This window comes from Ipomoea triloba, chromosome 10 (assembly GCF_003576645.1).
Source record: "Ipomoea triloba cultivar NCNSP0323 chromosome 10, ASM357664v1".
NCBI classification, from domain to species: domain Eukaryota; kingdom Viridiplantae; phylum Streptophyta; class Magnoliopsida; order Solanales; family Convolvulaceae; genus Ipomoea; species Ipomoea triloba.
Window position 1 is genome coordinate 23,278,361 of NC_044925.1, and position 16,962 is coordinate 23,295,322.

At 38.3% G+C, this 16,962-nt stretch overlaps 2 protein-coding genes across 2 annotated transcripts; one reads left to right on the forward strand and one right to left on the reverse strand.

Moving 5' to 3' along the window:
* Positions 1-1,901: 1,901 nt before the first annotated feature.
* Positions 1,902-5,397, reverse strand: LOC116033654. The gene is made up of 7 exons (XM_031276413.1): positions 4,390-5,397; positions 4,195-4,310; positions 3,247-3,978; positions 2,829-3,162; positions 2,487-2,640; positions 2,286-2,385; positions 1,902-2,204 (listed from the first exon to the last, which is right to left on the reverse strand). The coding sequence occupies exons 1-7, from the start codon at positions 5,344-5,346 to the stop codon at positions 2,087-2,089; spliced, it is 2,511 nt and encodes an 836-aa protein (XP_031132273.1). The 5' UTR covers positions 5,347-5,397; the 3' UTR covers positions 1,902-2,086.
* Positions 5,398-13,024: 7,627 nt separating this feature from the next.
* LOC116033705 (peroxidase 7) lies at positions 13,025-14,504 on the forward strand. The gene is made up of 3 exons (XM_031276474.1): positions 13,025-13,278; positions 13,506-13,851; positions 13,943-14,504. The coding sequence occupies exons 1-3, from the start codon at positions 13,036-13,038 to the stop codon at positions 14,344-14,346; spliced, it is 993 nt and encodes a 330-aa protein (XP_031132334.1). The 5' UTR covers positions 13,025-13,035; the 3' UTR covers positions 14,347-14,504.
* The last annotated feature ends 2,458 nt before the right edge of the window (positions 14,505-16,962 follow it).

Below are 16,962 nucleotides of genomic sequence, written 5' to 3' on the forward strand. Positions count from 1 at the left end.
GTTATTTTTTTTTTATATCCAATTTAGTCTTTCGGTGTCCCATACCGTCAAACCTCTGACAAACATAAGGTCAATGTGGTCATTTATTACAAAAGAATTTCCTCTTCTTCCTTCAAGAATCGGTACTTATTAGCCAAAATACCTTAAATTTGGTCAAAATAAAAGTGGAATCACTAAATTTGGAACTTGAATCATTAACTAAAGTTTAGAAAGTAATATTGAAGTTTTAGATAAATTAACATCAACAATATGATTTTTGTTTTCAAGACGTACAAGGCTAACGTGGCGCTCCTACTAAACTTGTTGTTAGTATTATGTGTACGATGATTGATGTGGAAATGTGTAATACTATACAGCTAGCGATATCAACGGCGATTACTAAATATTGAATCGTAGTGCAATATAATACGTAGATCGGCGCCATCAACATCGGAGTGGGTGACACTGTCTGACTTTGAGTATTTGAGTGGATACAACCTCACATGTCCCCATTACTCATTCAATTCAACCATTCTCCAAATTGGAAAGTCAAATCACATACAAAACAAGATGGTGATGATGCTGTTTATCTTCTCAATTATATAACAAGACAAATTCAACAACTGTTCTTGGCGTCAGGTAAGTCTTTAACAGGCAGGCAGTAGGCACAGTATTTGGCCGGGGAAAGAAATAGTAATAGAAATTTACCAAGTATTGATTTATAGAGTATTTATTGTATTAAGTTAAACAAAAAAGGTTATAGTCCTTGCTATATTATTATTGTTTTTGTTAGGACTAATTTCACTTTTGGTCTTTTATCTTTAGTCATATAATCACTTTTAGTCATCGGACTATAAGAATGACCATTATTAGTCCTTTTGACTATTCTGTCAAGTTATTTTTGGTCCTTTGTCATAACTTTCGTCAAGAATAAAGACGAAATTGTTATTTCTTCGATCTCAAATTTAATTTTACATATATAGCTGTGTAAAAAACAGAAACAACTAAAAAATTGAGATTTAGAGTAAAAAAACCTTAACCCCATTCCTAAATTCGCACTCGTGCACATATTATAAACAACGAATTTATATTTGTGTTTTGTGCTTTATACATTTTGTAAAATAATTCAACTTCTTATTTGTACGGTAACATAATTCCTAACACAATTCTTTAGGCACACTTCAATTCACATGGTCGACTACGGTTCATTTGCTTGCCTGGTTAAAGTGATACCCTAACCTCGAAAGAATTTACATTTTATCCTTCAGAAGTAATTTTATATGCAATACTACAAATCTACAATATTGTAAGTAATTGATTATTGTGGTCTAGTGGCACTCGCTGTCCCGGAAAACACTCTCACATGGATGATGGGAGTGGATTCGAGCCTTAGTGGAGTCAATTGTTGACTCTTCGAGTAGCTATGAACAGATATTATATTGTAACAAGGAGAAAACTATTCCGGTCTGCCTTTGTTTGCAAAGCAAATTATCCAATGGACCATGATCCACATTGAAATATGGATAAATGTTTATTTTAATACAATAAAAATTTATTGTTTAATAATATACCTAAAATAAACATTGAATACACCAAAAAATGAACATTCAATTTTTAAAAAATAAACATTCAGTATATTAAAAATGAACTTTATGTCAATTAATCGTCTTTCTTGTAAGGTAGACCATAGTTTAGTATAATGATTGTATTTACAAGAGATATTGTATTTTTAATAGTTGATGATTAGATCTAATTGATTTTGAATTTCGAGAATCAAAAGTTAATTGATAAAACACAATAGTTAAGGGATTAATTAAAATTAAAATGGACCAATATTTACAAGAATCGAAGTGATAAAAAAAAAAGAGAGAAAAAAGAAAAAAAGACAAGAGTTGTAGAATTTGTTGTTGGGGGCAATTAAGAATGATTTGATTAGTGTATATCAATGAAGATTAAGTGTATTTTTATGTGTCAGTCTGGTCTTTTCCAACAACCTATTTGCGGGACTGGAATTAAAGTTAAAAATAATATATACAGCAACAATTAATTAAATCTAGAGAATTTAAGCTCATCATCATATATTCATATATATAATTCGTCCTTAGCTTCATGCATCCACGCATGCACGCACAACGTCCACGATTGGAGCTTGGCATATCGGGCACTTCCCCTCACCCCACTGCAACTCCTGGGCACACTTGTAGCACGTGATCATATGTCCACATCTGAAAACCGCAACAACATATAAAAGTGTTTTTGTCTCAACTAAAAGTTTAAACTAGATAATAGCGAGACTGCAGAATTACCTATACAGTAAAGCGTTGACTAGCTTCTCGTGGCACATAATGCAGTTCCGTTTGCTTTTGCATTCATCACCGCTGGGGGACTTTACGTTATCTTTTTTACCTGCGTTGAAATTAAGGATATGATATTTACAATAATCTGGATTATGAAGTTGGTAATCAGGTTAATTGTGTACACTGGGATAATATATATATAAAGCTTACCTAACTGATTAAACGCGGTTACAACCTCGTCCTTGATCGAATTCTGTAGTTTCACTTGCATGTCTATGCAGTTGATGATTGCTCTTCGTATTTCCGACATCTCTTGATGGAGTTGCTCCATATGCCCCATTAGTCCATGTATGAGTTTCATTTCCTATATTATAAACACAATCAGGTAAGACGGTTGATTTAATAACAATTAAGTTTGATTACCAGCCAGAACGATCTATTGACCATTTTGATTTAAACTGATCCACTATAAACAATTTAGGCTGATTGCCTTTTGCCGGCTAGGGTTTGCACACGCTCAGGTTAGTACGTGGTAATTAATAACTGACTCACATTTTCTTGGGTAAAAAAGGTGGATGGTTGGAATTGAGGTAAAGTGGTTGATGGCATTTGATCATACTCATCCCTCATGTCACATTCTTGATTATTGCTCCAAGTGTGGGTGGAATCGTTACCATCTCCATACTCGTCCTCTTCTTGATAAGTTTTTCTTCCATTTCCTCCACCACTCTCAACTCCCTCTTCTGCCACCTTCTCTCCCTTGCTGTCTGTCACTTGTTTCTCTATCTCATGATCCTCTGTGGGTGGTTGTTTTTGCGAGCGAGATATCATCAGTTGATCTATTTTGTTTCGCAAACCACCTAAAAGAAAATTGGAAACGCTTTTCCTGCACACACACACACATTTATATAATAGTAATGAACAAGTTAGAAAACGTCTCTTTCAATTGGTATCAGAGCAGAGCGCGTACCTTTGGAGCAGTTCTTGTAAGTCATTATTGAAGTAAGGGTCAAGCATCTCTTGATATCTTGCTTGCCTGAGATCTTCCCATTCGCTGCGTGGGCGGGAAACATCATTAATCCACTCCTGGCTGGCCTCCTCATTACAACAAACTCGTTTCTGGCAATCTTGTTGATGAAGATGAGGCTGGAAATGGAGGCGTAGTTGATCCCACCCGTTGTGTGTGTGCTGGGAAAAGTCTCTTATCCAGCCCCAATCGTTTTCTTCCCAATCATTATTCGTCCACTCAACGCTATTCCTTTGTTCTTTCCCAGTTTCTTCACTTTTGCTGCAGCCGGAAGGTTTTGTTGTTTCTGCAGGCTCTGTTAGCTTAGGGATCACTACCTGCAACCTTTCCGTTTTGCTGGGTTTCTTTGAAATTTGATTGGGACTAACATTGGAGTCAGTTTGTTGACAGTTTTGGCAAACTTTAATTTGATTATCAGATTTGATAATGTCTTTGCATTGACTTGATTGCAGCTCAGTTGCGGCTTCACGACGAGGATGATGATTCTCTTCTTGAAGCTGCTTTGATGTTGTTGAGCCATTCTCCTTTTTCTCCTTCTTCTCCTTCTCCTTTGTGTCTTTTTTGCGCTTGCAAGTGGGAATTCCAGGTCTGCATGTTTCTGGGCTGTGGCTGTCAGAAGCAGCAGCAGCTTCTTTGGAGCTGCAGGTTGGTTTTGAGTCTGTTTTGAATTTCTCCCTAAAATTTGTATCAGCTCAGTTGCATTATGTTATGTTGAGATTAACAAGAATAATAAACAATAACAACATACCATATAAAGTGAGTAACACAAGATTTACCTGGTTCAGCGAAGTGTTTAATTAATTATGTCCCCAATAGCTAGGGAAGCTATTCTTTTTATTAATTCTATATATGAGAGATACTCAACACATGCAACTAACCTAACAAATGTACCTGAGATGCATTATAGAAGATTGAGTTAATTTGATTGATTGAGGCGACATGCAATTAGTGGGTGCTGAATCTTTCACTTCCGTCTCGCGTCTTAGAAGCTTAAGCTTCAACATAGCCTGATTTTGAAGTGAGGAATAAGAAGATAAGTTTTATTATATATATAAGTTTAGTTGGACTGTATATTTATATAGTTACCTGAATGCGGCCTTTTTGCTGGAATTTGGAAACGGCTTTACGCCCTGAAAGACCTTCGAGCTCTCTCACTCTTTCTCGCTCCATTTGCATAAGCAAGTCGTTGAAGGCCCGTCGGCCTCTGATCTTGCGGGGCGAGGGGACGAGAGGGCAGAAACAGCCATGCTCCGCCGCTGAAGTTTTAACCCGGGGGAGCGGCGGCACTGATTCACTCAATGCGGCGGCGCTGGCGCTGTGCTCGCGGTCGTGGCTCTCCTCGCCGCCGCTAGATGTCAGTTTCTTGATAATATCTATTACCCTCACCCTCTCGCTCTCCGTCGCATCGGAATCTCTCCCGCGGATCGACGGCGGCGCGCTCATCACCCGCCTGTCCGATTCCCAGTCCACGCACGAGGAGTCGTCGTTGGTGGGCGTGTCGGTCCCGTCCGAAGATTCGTCGCAGGCCACGGAGCTCGCCGGCGCCGGCAGGATCTCCACGCTCTCCGGTATCAACGTCGTCGCCGAGTTCGTCCTGGTGGAGCAAGTAGAGGAGCTATTAGCGGGCTGCGGGGTTTTCTTCTCCGCCTCGAAATCTTTCCATCTTTTCACGATTGAAGACACCACCCTCGGAGCCTCCAACCCGTCCTCGTCTTCCTTTCTCCCCGACAAAACTTTCTTCCGAGCTCTCTCCCAATTCTCAGAACCACTTTTGCCGCTCCCGGAGCTCTTCTTCGGGCTCTTCGAATTCTCTTCCGCACCATTATTATTATTATTGTTATTCCCGGTATGATACTGCGGTTTATGAACCCACAAATCCGTGAGGTCCACAGTCGGGTTAACATGATTTTCGTCGGAATCTTCGGCGGCGTTGGACTTTCTGGGCTCGACGGAAATACAAGAATGCACCAAATCCTTGAGATTATCCGGGAAAGAATTGGACCCGCCGGAACTGCAACGGTCGCGCCGGCTGTGATTTCTCATCACGCATCCAAACGTTGAAGAGGAGGAGGAGGCGACTTCCACTTGAAAAGAGGCCATTATATTATATTATATTATATTTTCCCAGTCAATTATATTCCAATGCACAATAAACAACTAACAATATAATCCAGGGAATTGGAAGACGATGATGGAAGGATAAAAACAAACCAACCCATCGCCTGAAAGAAGCTAAGATGCAGCAAAGTTTAATTTGTGTAAGCTAAGGAGAATTTAAAGACGATGCATGCAAATTAAATTTCCCTCAAACTAACATTCATTCATTCATCAACTGGAAAAAAGAAAAGAAGAAAAAACCGGTAATCAGGAATTGGATTAGAAGAACCTAACGTTAACTACCCCATTGATGTTTGTGTTTCGATCGGAGGGAGACTAAGATTGGAACCTACGCCCTAACAAACTGGCCTGGGATACACTGCACAGATGAATTCAGGGATAAACAGAAAGAGAGAGAGGTACAAAATGCCCACCGCTCAATCTTCCTTCCATCAATTCGTGGTGCAATATAATTTTACAGACTCTCATGCAAACACACGACACAATTTGAAATTTATTTTATTACTTCCCTTTGGTGGATGAGAATCCAATTCGGATTTCTCATTAACTTCTAACTCGGATCATATCGTTTCCTATTCTATTTTTTATAATCTTACTTTATAAATACTAAAAATGTCCATTGTTATAAATGGTAACAATGATCATGATTATTATTAATTTAGTCAACTTAAATTCAAATTTTTAGTATCCTAGCTATTTGGTATGTTAATGGTAGCGTTTCAGGAAAATAACATGTTTTAATTGTGGTAAACTGACACCAACTTTATAGTCAAAGGTTCAACCTCCAAACCTTAAGCTGTATTTTTTTTTTTTAAAGAAACAAATTTTAACGAAAAATATCATTTTCAAAAATTGTACACTGAAGTTAACATTGACGTGAAAATTAATATTTTCATATATGATACTAAAGTACTAATGTACATTATAAGTTTAAACACAAACTTAATAGCTTATTTTATACCTAGAGATTGATAGATAAGGCAAATTAGTGCGAGATATGCCTTAATTGACTTATAGGCTACTAAATGAATGTACATTATTGTTGGAAATTTTAACAAAAATGACATTTTAAATGATTATTTTATGAAATAAATATATAAGGAGTCCACTAGCTGTCGAGGTGCATTCAGGTTCTTCGTATTACGAAGCTCAAAAGAGAAGTCGCAGTAGGAAGAAAACCATGTATTTTCTCATTAAAACTGAATGCTAGTACAGATAGTTGTTTATATACAAAGAGGAGAGGGAAAACTGAAATCTAACAAATGCTAACAGATGTAACTGAAAGGTGCTAACAGCTGTAACTATAAGATGCTAACAGATGTAACTGCAAGTAATATAGGATGATGCCAAGTGGCATCAATCCTTTCAATCTATTCTCCTGAAAGCCCCCCGCAAGCTGGATTGTACAAGTCTAACAAGCCAAGCTTGGAGATGTATTTATAAAAGGAGTTAGGGCAATGGGTCTTAGTGAATGTATCTGCCAACTGATTTTCAGAACTAACATGAAACAACTTGATGATGCCTTTGTTTAGCTTTTCTTTGACCAGGTGACAATCAAGCTCTATGTGTTTCGTACGTTCATGGAACACTGGATTCTCTGCAATAGCAATAGCAGACTTACTATCACAGTATATGGCTGCTGTTTCAGATTTGTGCACTTCAAGATCTGCCAATAAAAAGGATAGCCACTGAACTTCACAAGTTGTGGCGGCTAAGGCTCTATATTCTGCTTCTGATGAGGACNTTGTGGCGGCTAAGGCTCTATATTCTGCTTCTGATGAGGACTTGGAGACTGTGGGCTGCTTCTTTGACTTCCAAGAAATAAGGGCATTCCCTAAAAATATGCAAAAACCAGTAACAGACCTTCTTGTGTCAACACAAGCTCCCCAGTCTGAATCAGAAAAGGCCTTCAACTGCAGATCAGAGGAGGCTGGAAAAAATAGTCCTTGGCCAGGAGCAGCTTTAATGTATCTTAGCACCCTATGTGCAGCTTGTAGATGTAGAGTTGTAGGCTTATCAAGGAACTGAGACAATTGTTGTGTAGCAAAACTTATATCAGGTCTAGTGATTGTTAAGTAGAGTAGTTTTCCAATTTTTTTGCTTAGCTTATGTGAGGGAACTGTGGGGCTGTGAACTGGTTTTGAGTCTGTGAACCCTGTATCAGCAAGCAATTCTAATGCATACTTTCTTTGGCTCACAGCAATACCTTTTCTTTGTCTTGCTACTTCTAGACCAAGGAAATATTTCAAGGGACCTAAATCCTTTATTTGGAAGTTTGTGTTCAGCTGACTTTTGACTTGTTGAATGGCCTCCAAATCAACACTAGCAACCACAATGTCATCTACATAAACCAATAAGGCCACAAAAGAATCTCCTGTACCTTTGGTAAACAAAGAATTGTCAGGCACTGACTGCTTAAACCCCATACTCTGTAATGCAATGCTCAACTTGGTGTTCCACTGCCTACTAGCTTGCTTCAATCCATATAAGGACTTATTCAACTTACACACTTGACCAGTCATATTTCCTGAAATCAGCCCAAGGGGTAGTTGCATGTATACTTCTTCTTCTAGGTCTCCATGTAGAAAGGCATTATTGACATCCATTTGATGTAGATGCCAATCTTTTGCTGCTGCTACTGCTAGGAGGGTCCTGATAGTGGTCATTTTTGCTACTGGACTGAATGTATCCAAGTAATCAATGCCAAGGGTTTGGTTATAACCCTTTGCCACAAGCCTTGCTTTGTACCTTTCTATAGTGCCATCAGCTTTATGTTTAATCTTGTACACCCACTTGCAACCAATGGGTTTCTTAGAGGGGGGTAGATCAACTAGCTGCCAGGTGTCATTCTTTTCCAGGGCATTGATTTCATCCTGCATAGCCTTCCTCCAACACTCATGTTTGACTGCTTCTTGGAAGGTTTTTGGCTCAGATTGGCAGGTAATATTCATAACAAATGTTTGGAAGGATGGTGCTAACCTTCTGTAATCCATCACTTTGCAAATGGGATGTGGAGAGGTCTTTACTACTACACTCTGACACACATAATCTTGCAGATAAATAGGAGTTTGCTTATGCCTTGTGGACCTTCTGGTAACTGGGGAAATATGTGTCACCTCAGGTGGCTGCTCAACAGTTTCACTCTGAGGGGACAAGGGCTGTTGTTGCTGCTCATTGCTATTGGTGGCTAGGTGCTGAATAGGTGCCTCAGGAGCCTCACCATGGTGTAGACAAGTCTGCTCATTGCTGCTACTAACTTGGCTGTAAGTTGGAGGAATCTCAGGGACTTCAATAGGGAGATTGCCCATTGTAGGTAGTATGAACTGAGAGGGTTCAACCCCTGGATTGTTGGTTTGTTGGAAAGGGAATACATGCTCATAAAAAACTACATCTCTGGACACAAACAGTTCTTTGGAGGCAAGATCATATACTTTATAACCTTTTGTGTTGCTGGCACAACCAAGGAAGATGCACTTCTTAGCTCTAGCATCTAGCTTGTATTTTGGCCCAACTGTGGTGGCATAGGCAAGGCATCCAAAGACTCTTAAGTGTTGGTATTGAGGAGTTTTCTTGATCAGAACTTGGTAGGGAATCTGGTTGGTGATGGCAGCAGATGGAAGTCTATTAATTATGTAAGCAGCATGCAAGACACACTCACCCCAAAACTGGTCTGGCAGACTTGCTTGGAACTTAAGAGCTCTTGCAGTTGATAGTAAATGACCATGTTTCCTCTCCACCCTACTATTTTGCTGAGGTGTGTAAGTGCATGATGTCTGATGTACAATTCCCTTTTGTCTGAAAAAATCCACCATATTGAACTCCATACCATTGTCTGTTCTTATACACTTCACACTTGTTCCAAATTGATTCTCAACCAAGCTGCAAAACCCAGTAATTAGACTCCTAACCTCAGATTTCAGCTTCATCAAGTATACCCACACAGCCCTACTGTGGTCATCTAGAATGGTGAGGAAGTAATGATGACCATGAGTTGTGGCCACTTTGTAGGGACCCCATATATCCATGTGCAACAAATCAAAAGGGTTAGCTGACACAGAATCACTAGACTGAAAAGGGAGTCTTCTTTGTTTAGCAAAATGACAACTGTCACAAACCAAATCTTTATTAATCTGAATCATAGGCTCTAAACCTTTCAAAACATGTAGTTTAGCAAATGAGGCATGCCCTAATCTAGCATGCCATAGAGTACACTTATTGCTAGCTGAAACAGAATTGCATATAGAATTGTAAACAGGGAATACAAGGTGATATAATCCATTTTGCAGCTCAGCCCTTCCAATCACTTTGCCATGGGTAGCATCCTGTATAGTGCATTGGTTAGAGTACATCTTTATAGTATGATGTGAGTTCTTAATGAAAGAGCCCACTGAGATCAGATTATAATGGAAACCAGGAACATAAAGCACATCATGTAAGATAAACTTATCAGACAAGTGGACTGATCCTGTGAATGTAATAGCAGCCTGCTGACCATTTGGCAAATTAACATGCAGATTATAAACCCTCTTCTGACTATTCAACAATCCCAGATCACACACAATATGGTGTGTTGCACCACTATCTACAATCCAGTCACTTCTACCATATTTGACAGAGTTAAGTGAAGGCAGCATACCTTCATTCTGAAAATCAGTTGATATAGTGTTGACAAGAGCTTGTGAAGGCTGCTCCAAAGGTGTACTCAAGCTCTCACTAGCTGGTCTTTTATTCTGCATGAACTCCAAGAACTTCTTGACATCATCTTGGGTGAAAGACATTCCTCCATCAGTATTTGACTGCTGTATTGCAGATGGAACTTGGAGTTGATTTGCTGTGGCTTGGTTTCTTGGTCTTGGTTTCCAGCCTGGTGGGTAGCCATGCCTCTTGTAACACTTGTCTTGAGTATGGCCTGTATAACCACAAAATGTACATACAGGTTTCTTGTTAGTTGACAAGTTTTTCTTGAACCCTTGCTGAAAATTCCCATCTGTTCTGGCCAAAAAAACACTTCCAGCAGCATTACTCTCCCCTGCTTGGTATAATTGACTTCCAAAACCATTGTTAGCCATAAAAAATTGCCTCTCTTGTTGCGCAATCATAGAGTAGGCTTCATTAACATCTGGCAAAGGTCTCATCAGCATAATTTGGTTTCTAGCTCCTGTGTACCTTTCATGCAAGCCAATCAGGAAGATAGACAATTTGTCCATCTCTGACTGCTCATTTAAGCTATCAATTTTCTTTCCACATTCGCATCTAGTGTTGCAAGCACAACTCACCAAAGGCCTAAGGATACTCAGTTCATCCCACAAAAGTTTCTGTTTAGTGAAATACTCATTCAAGGAATTCTCTCCTTGCTTGGTTTGATAAATCGCACATTTGATCTCTGCTATCCGAAACAAATCCTGTTTGCTGAATCTCCTTTTGAGATCATTCCATATCCCATACGCTGTGTCAATCCATAACACACTCTGGCCGATTGTCGGAGTCAGAGTACGAACAATCCAGGAACATACATGATTGTTGCACCTTTCCCAAGCAAGATATCTTTCTAGGTTATCAGTGGAAGGCTTTGTAATGGTGCCATTAACAAAGGCTATTTTGTCCTTGCAAGATAGGGCCATGGACATAGCCCTAGCCCATGGGTGGTAGTTTGAACCATCTAGGGGGAAGGATACCAGTTCTAAAGCTGGACTTTCATTGGCATGTAGGAAATAGGGGTTCGATTGAGTTTGAGGATCAAAGGTTACCTCACTATTGTTTGATCTGGTTGCTGTCGCCGGAACGGAGGAAGCCGGCGCCGTGTTTCCTATGCCTGCATTTGCTGTCGGATTTCCTGTAGCATTGTCGACCGGCGTCGATCGAGTACTAATTGGGGGCCATGCAGCCATTGAAGCAAGATGAAGGAGCTCCTATTTTCTGTGCTCTGATACCATATTACGAAGCTCAAAAGAGAAGTCGCAGTAGGAAGAAAACCATGTATTTTCTCATTAAAACTGAATGCTAGTACAGATAGTTGTTTATATACAAAGAGGAGAGGGAAAACTGAAATCTAACAAATGCTAACAGATGTAACTGAAAGGTGCTAACAACTGTAACTATAAGATGCTAACAGATGTAACTGCAAGTAAGATAGGATGATGCCAAGTGGCATCAATCCTTTCAATCTATTCTCCTGAAACTTCGTAGTGAAGCGAAGAAATTGATATATTATACGTTCAAAATAAATAATGGATGGAGAAAAAAATTAATTTTTAAATAGATTAATTTTCTAAAAATTCGAATCTCCATTATATATATATTGATAAAAATCGAATTATTCGGCTTACAATTACATTTTATATTGAATGATTGACAACAAAGGACTATGGACTATTGTGAGAAGTCCTATGTTTCATACTCTTTGGGTCCAAGTGATTCAGATTGGCCCAGCTTAGGGAGCAAGCAAACATAGCCCAAGAAGTGTGTTTCCATGCAAGGAGACTAACCCAACAAAAATGGTCTTACCATGCATGAAGGTGCAAAGTTAGATATTTATTAAGAATGAGTATAAAATCTTTATTGTTAGTATTAAGTAACTTAGGGTGTGGTTGAATGGAATAGACTCATTCATTCATATTCTTTAATCAAACGTGATTCAATCATTGACTTTGGATATGGAGCAGTCAGCTGTCCCACATAATAGAGATTCAGTCGTTATACCGTGGACCGTAGTCACTGGTATTACAGTTCATCTCAAAAGATACTGCCTTACATTTGTTTTTATATTATTGAATGAACTGTAGTTGTGTTGAAATGTAACTGCAGTATATATGAACTGATATTGAATAACAGTTTCACATTTGTGTTTTATATTATCGAATGAAACTGTAGTATATCGAAATGTAACTGTAGTTGTGTTGAAATGTAACTGCAGTGTATATGAACTGATACTGAATAACAGTTTCACATTTGTGTTTTTTATATTATCGAATGAAACTGTAGTTATATCGAAATATAAATGCAGTTGTGTTGAAATGTAACTGCAATGTATATGAACTGAAAATGAATGGCGCGGAACGGAGGTTATTTCATCTGTCTGTTTTCATTAATCAAAACGATGTGGACCGCGGTCCACGATATAATTTGCAATAGAGATTTCTACAATCCAGCCAGGGGATTATTTGAACTCGACTAAAGCAACTATAAATACCCTAAATTACTTTATTTCCTTTCATCCTTTACTAACTTGAGATAATGATTACCTACAAAAATCTCTCTATCATTGCATATATCATCTCAATATATATTTACTTCTCTCACCAAGACTTGATAGAAGCAGATGGAGATTATATTCTCAATCAATCCTTGGAATATAATATCCATTTTCTCATTCACCTGAACGCCGACCTCTCTACATGGCAGCACGTCATGCACTTGATGACACTGATAAGAAGGTGCTTCTCACGTATTTCTTTTCCATTATCAGTTCACAATTATTTAATTAATGTTTGACCAACAAACCTGAACTGTATATATACACCAAAAAACCTCAATAATGAACACACCAAATTAAAGTCTGTCTGTCGTAAGTTGTTTGGATCAGCTGGCAACTAACTGGGCGGGAATTAAGTGAAAATGAAGGGCTCTTGTATCATCATCAACTTCCTCCTCTTCCTCACAGTTGTGAGTGTGTCGGCGGATGAAGGCACGCCGGCCGCCGGTTACACCGACGACGCATCATTGTCTTTCAACTACTACACAAATAGCTGCCCGGAGCTAGAAAAAATTGTGCACAATATTCTCAAGAAGTGGATCAAGAAGGATTACACCCTCGCCCCGGCACTCATGAGGTTGCACTTCCATGACTGCGCCGTTAGGGTAAATTAAATTTGCTATACTAAATTAAATTATATATAAGTTGATCAGACTAACTATAAGTTTCAAATTCAACTTTTAGTAAAGTGGCTCAATCATTAACCTAACTTCTTGGTTTGAGCTGATCAACTATAGACAATATAATTTGGTGGAGTTTACTCCGATTCCTTCGATACTGGCTGTTATTTCTCTCGTCATTCAAAAATAATAATAATAAATGTATGGTGCAGGGGTGTGATGGTTCCATTCTATTGAACCATGAAGGAAGCGAGAGGAGTGGCAATGCAAGCAAATCGTTGAGGGGATTCGAGGTGATCAACGACATCAAGCAAGAGGTAGAGAAGAAGTGCCCCAAAACAGTCTCCTGCGCCGACATTCTCACCGTCGCCGCCAGAGACGCCACGCTCGCCGTCGGAGGCCCCTTCTGGATGGTCCCCTACGGCCGGAAAGACGGCCGCGTTTCCTTTGCCAAGGAAGCAGACTCCATGGTCCCCATGGGCAAAGAAAACATCACAGATTTAATCGAATTCTACCAGTCCAAGGGCTTAAACATCCTCGACTTAGTCGTCCTTTCTGGTCAGAACAGTCTAAATTAATAGTTGAACTGCACATTTATGTTTATATATTATAGATTTCTGTAATTTTGTTTTGTGGTCTTGGATTATAGGAGCGCACACGATTGGAAGAACAGCGTGCGAAGCGCTACAGTTCAGGCTATACAACTATAACGGAACAAACGGAGCAGACACGACAATTAATCCTCGTTACCTAAACTATCTTCGAAGGAAGTGCAGATGGGCGTCGGAATACGTGAATCTTGACGCCGTCACGCCCAACACATTCGACGTTCAGTACTACAAGAATCTGCAGAAGGGAATGGGGCTTCTGACGACGGACCAGTTGCTGTACTCCGACCCGAGAACGGCGCCGCTCGTCGCCGCCTTGGCCTCTCAGCCGTCGGTGTTTGAGCACCAGTTTGCGGCGTCCATGGTCAAGCTTGGCAACATCCAAGACTACGTGGATGATGATCGTGAAATTCGAGTTAACTGCGACTGTGTCAATAATAATTGAGTTTTGGAATGCTCTTTTACTGGCGTAGATCAGGAGAAATGGTTTACTTAGTGCATATCTACAAACCAATGACTGAAAAATTGATATCTAAATCTTTGTTTGTGTGTTTTATTTTGTCTTATTTTTAATTTTTGTTTCCTTGTTGTAACTTTTTAAAATATTTCTCCTACAGAAATTTTGATATGACCTTCCAAAAATATGTTGGTCTGTCTTTGACCAGTTTCAAAAAGAAGCTTTTTAATTTGGATAATCAGTTTTTTTTTTTTTCTAACCAGGGCTACTTTGATTGAGTGTTTTTATTTATTTATTTTTAATTATTATTTAATGGTTGATATGACCTTCCAAAATTGGTGTGTCTTAAGCATTGCCACAAAAATGCAGACAGGAAAATGTTATTTAAAACAAAAAGCTACAAAAAAGGAGAATGTTTTACAATATTTGGTACGTCGGGCTTGATGCAAACCGGAAAGTGGATGGGAGGAACGCGTTTATTCTTACTCTTTTTCTTTGCTCCACTTTGTACCATCAAAATATATGTGACACCGTTGTAGTAGTAACTAGTAACTAAGTAAGCACTAATATTGAGATTGAGTAAGAATTTATAATATTGTTGTTATTAAGTTAATATAACGACTAGCTTGACTGAGGTTATTCCTTAAATTCAAGTTTTAATTTTGACATTACAAAATGTTGTGCGATAGTTTGGAATGCCAAGTTCAAACATCCTACAATTAAAATGTGATACTAACTATTATATAAGTATTATACATGATTATTGAAAGTCATAATATATCATCATAAAAGCCAAGCAAGATTTAAAACTAATTCTAATGCCACTCGACTAGATGAAGTGTTGATAATTACAAAATGATGATAAGTGTATTCCTAAAAAATAAAATTTTTGATTAATTTCATTTTATCTTTAGCACATTACCACTTTTAGTCCTTAAACTATAAAAACAAATAACATTAACCCCTCAATTATTCTGTCTTCACTACTTTTGATCGTCCATCACAACTTTTGAAAAATATCCACCGGAAACAAAAACAAACTCATACTTTTTCTTAACATCCAGTTCTAATTTTTACGTTTTGTAGTCTTACAAACTTAAAGGAAATCATAATTTACACTATGTTCATCGCCGAAGGTCATCATCTTAATTCATCACTATGAATTGGGCGTGATGAATATAATTTTATGTTTTCTTTGAGTTTAAAAAACTATAAAATGTTTGTGCCAAAAAAAAAAAAACAACTATAAAATGTTTAAATTAGAGTTGAATTACGAGAAATTTTAAGTGTGCCCTCGTCCCTAACAAAGATTTGTCAAAAATTATGACAAAGGATCAAAAGTAGTGAAACTAAAATAGTCATGGGACTTATATTAGTCATTTTAATAGTCAATGACTAAAAGTGACAACGTCAGCACTAAAGATAGATGACCAAATAGAAATTAATTCCTAAAATTTTTATATTATGTATTGATTTTATTGAAAAAAATGAAATGAAAATAAATACAAACTTCTTGCCTTACTTTTTCATCAATTAGAACATTAAAGTATAAAAAAAGAATAAAAGTACATTTAATATAACTTTTACTCAAGGTAAAAATAAATAAAACGTAAATGTCTTCACATAAGACCATAAAGTTTGCTATAACATTTGACCATGCAAATCTCTCTCTCTCTCTCTCTCTCTTTCTCTCTCGCAAACGCAAAATCAGAGAGCACGATATAGAACAACGTTAAAGTAATTCAATTCATCCAACTTTTCCAAACTTTATCATCACTTTCAAGATCCCCTCCCCGGCATCTCTCATCTTACTCACTCTCTCCTTCTCATCTCCAAACAACCTAAAATTTCGATCGAATTCATAATTTGTAGCTTCGGCTCTGATCATAAGCATGGCGTTACCACTCCAAAAATAATGACTTCTAAGACTCCCATTTCACCCAATATTATTTTTTCACTCGCCCTCCTGTTTCTCATCATCGCGGCGGCGATGGCGGTGGATGAACGGCAGCACAGTCTTGCCCAAGCTCAATTCAGATCCACGGAAGAGAACCCTCGGCGGCTAGTGGGCAGAAAGGTAAAGGTTCCCAGTAATATTTATCGTTCCCCGGCGCCGGCGGCGAGATTTGCTTGGGGAGATAGTGGTTTCAATGCCGCCGCTCATGAAGTTCCCAGTGGTCCAAACCCTATTTCAAATAGGTAAACATTACTTCATCTCATCTTGCCACCATGCATGCTTCAGTATTTGTAATATGATAATGTTGGCGGCTCAGAGGATCAGTTCAGTATCTTACCATTGAAATATGATGTTGGCTGTTCGCAAGTATAAAGAAATAAAGTTGTATTTTCGAACTACTAGTTATAGCTTTATCTCAACAATTGGAAGATCAATTTATGGTATAGAGCTGTGAAGTTGGGACTGGCTTTTTGTTGGGTATTTTTGAGCAGTTTGTATGTATGTATGGATCTTTTTCAAAGGCAATCATTTGGAAATTACTATAGTATTTTGTTTGTATAGATTGATCCGTATTCAAGTGATTTTTTGTGATCATCGTCATATGATTTTAGTTGGTACCCTCATCATTTCACTCCAAAAAAAAAAAA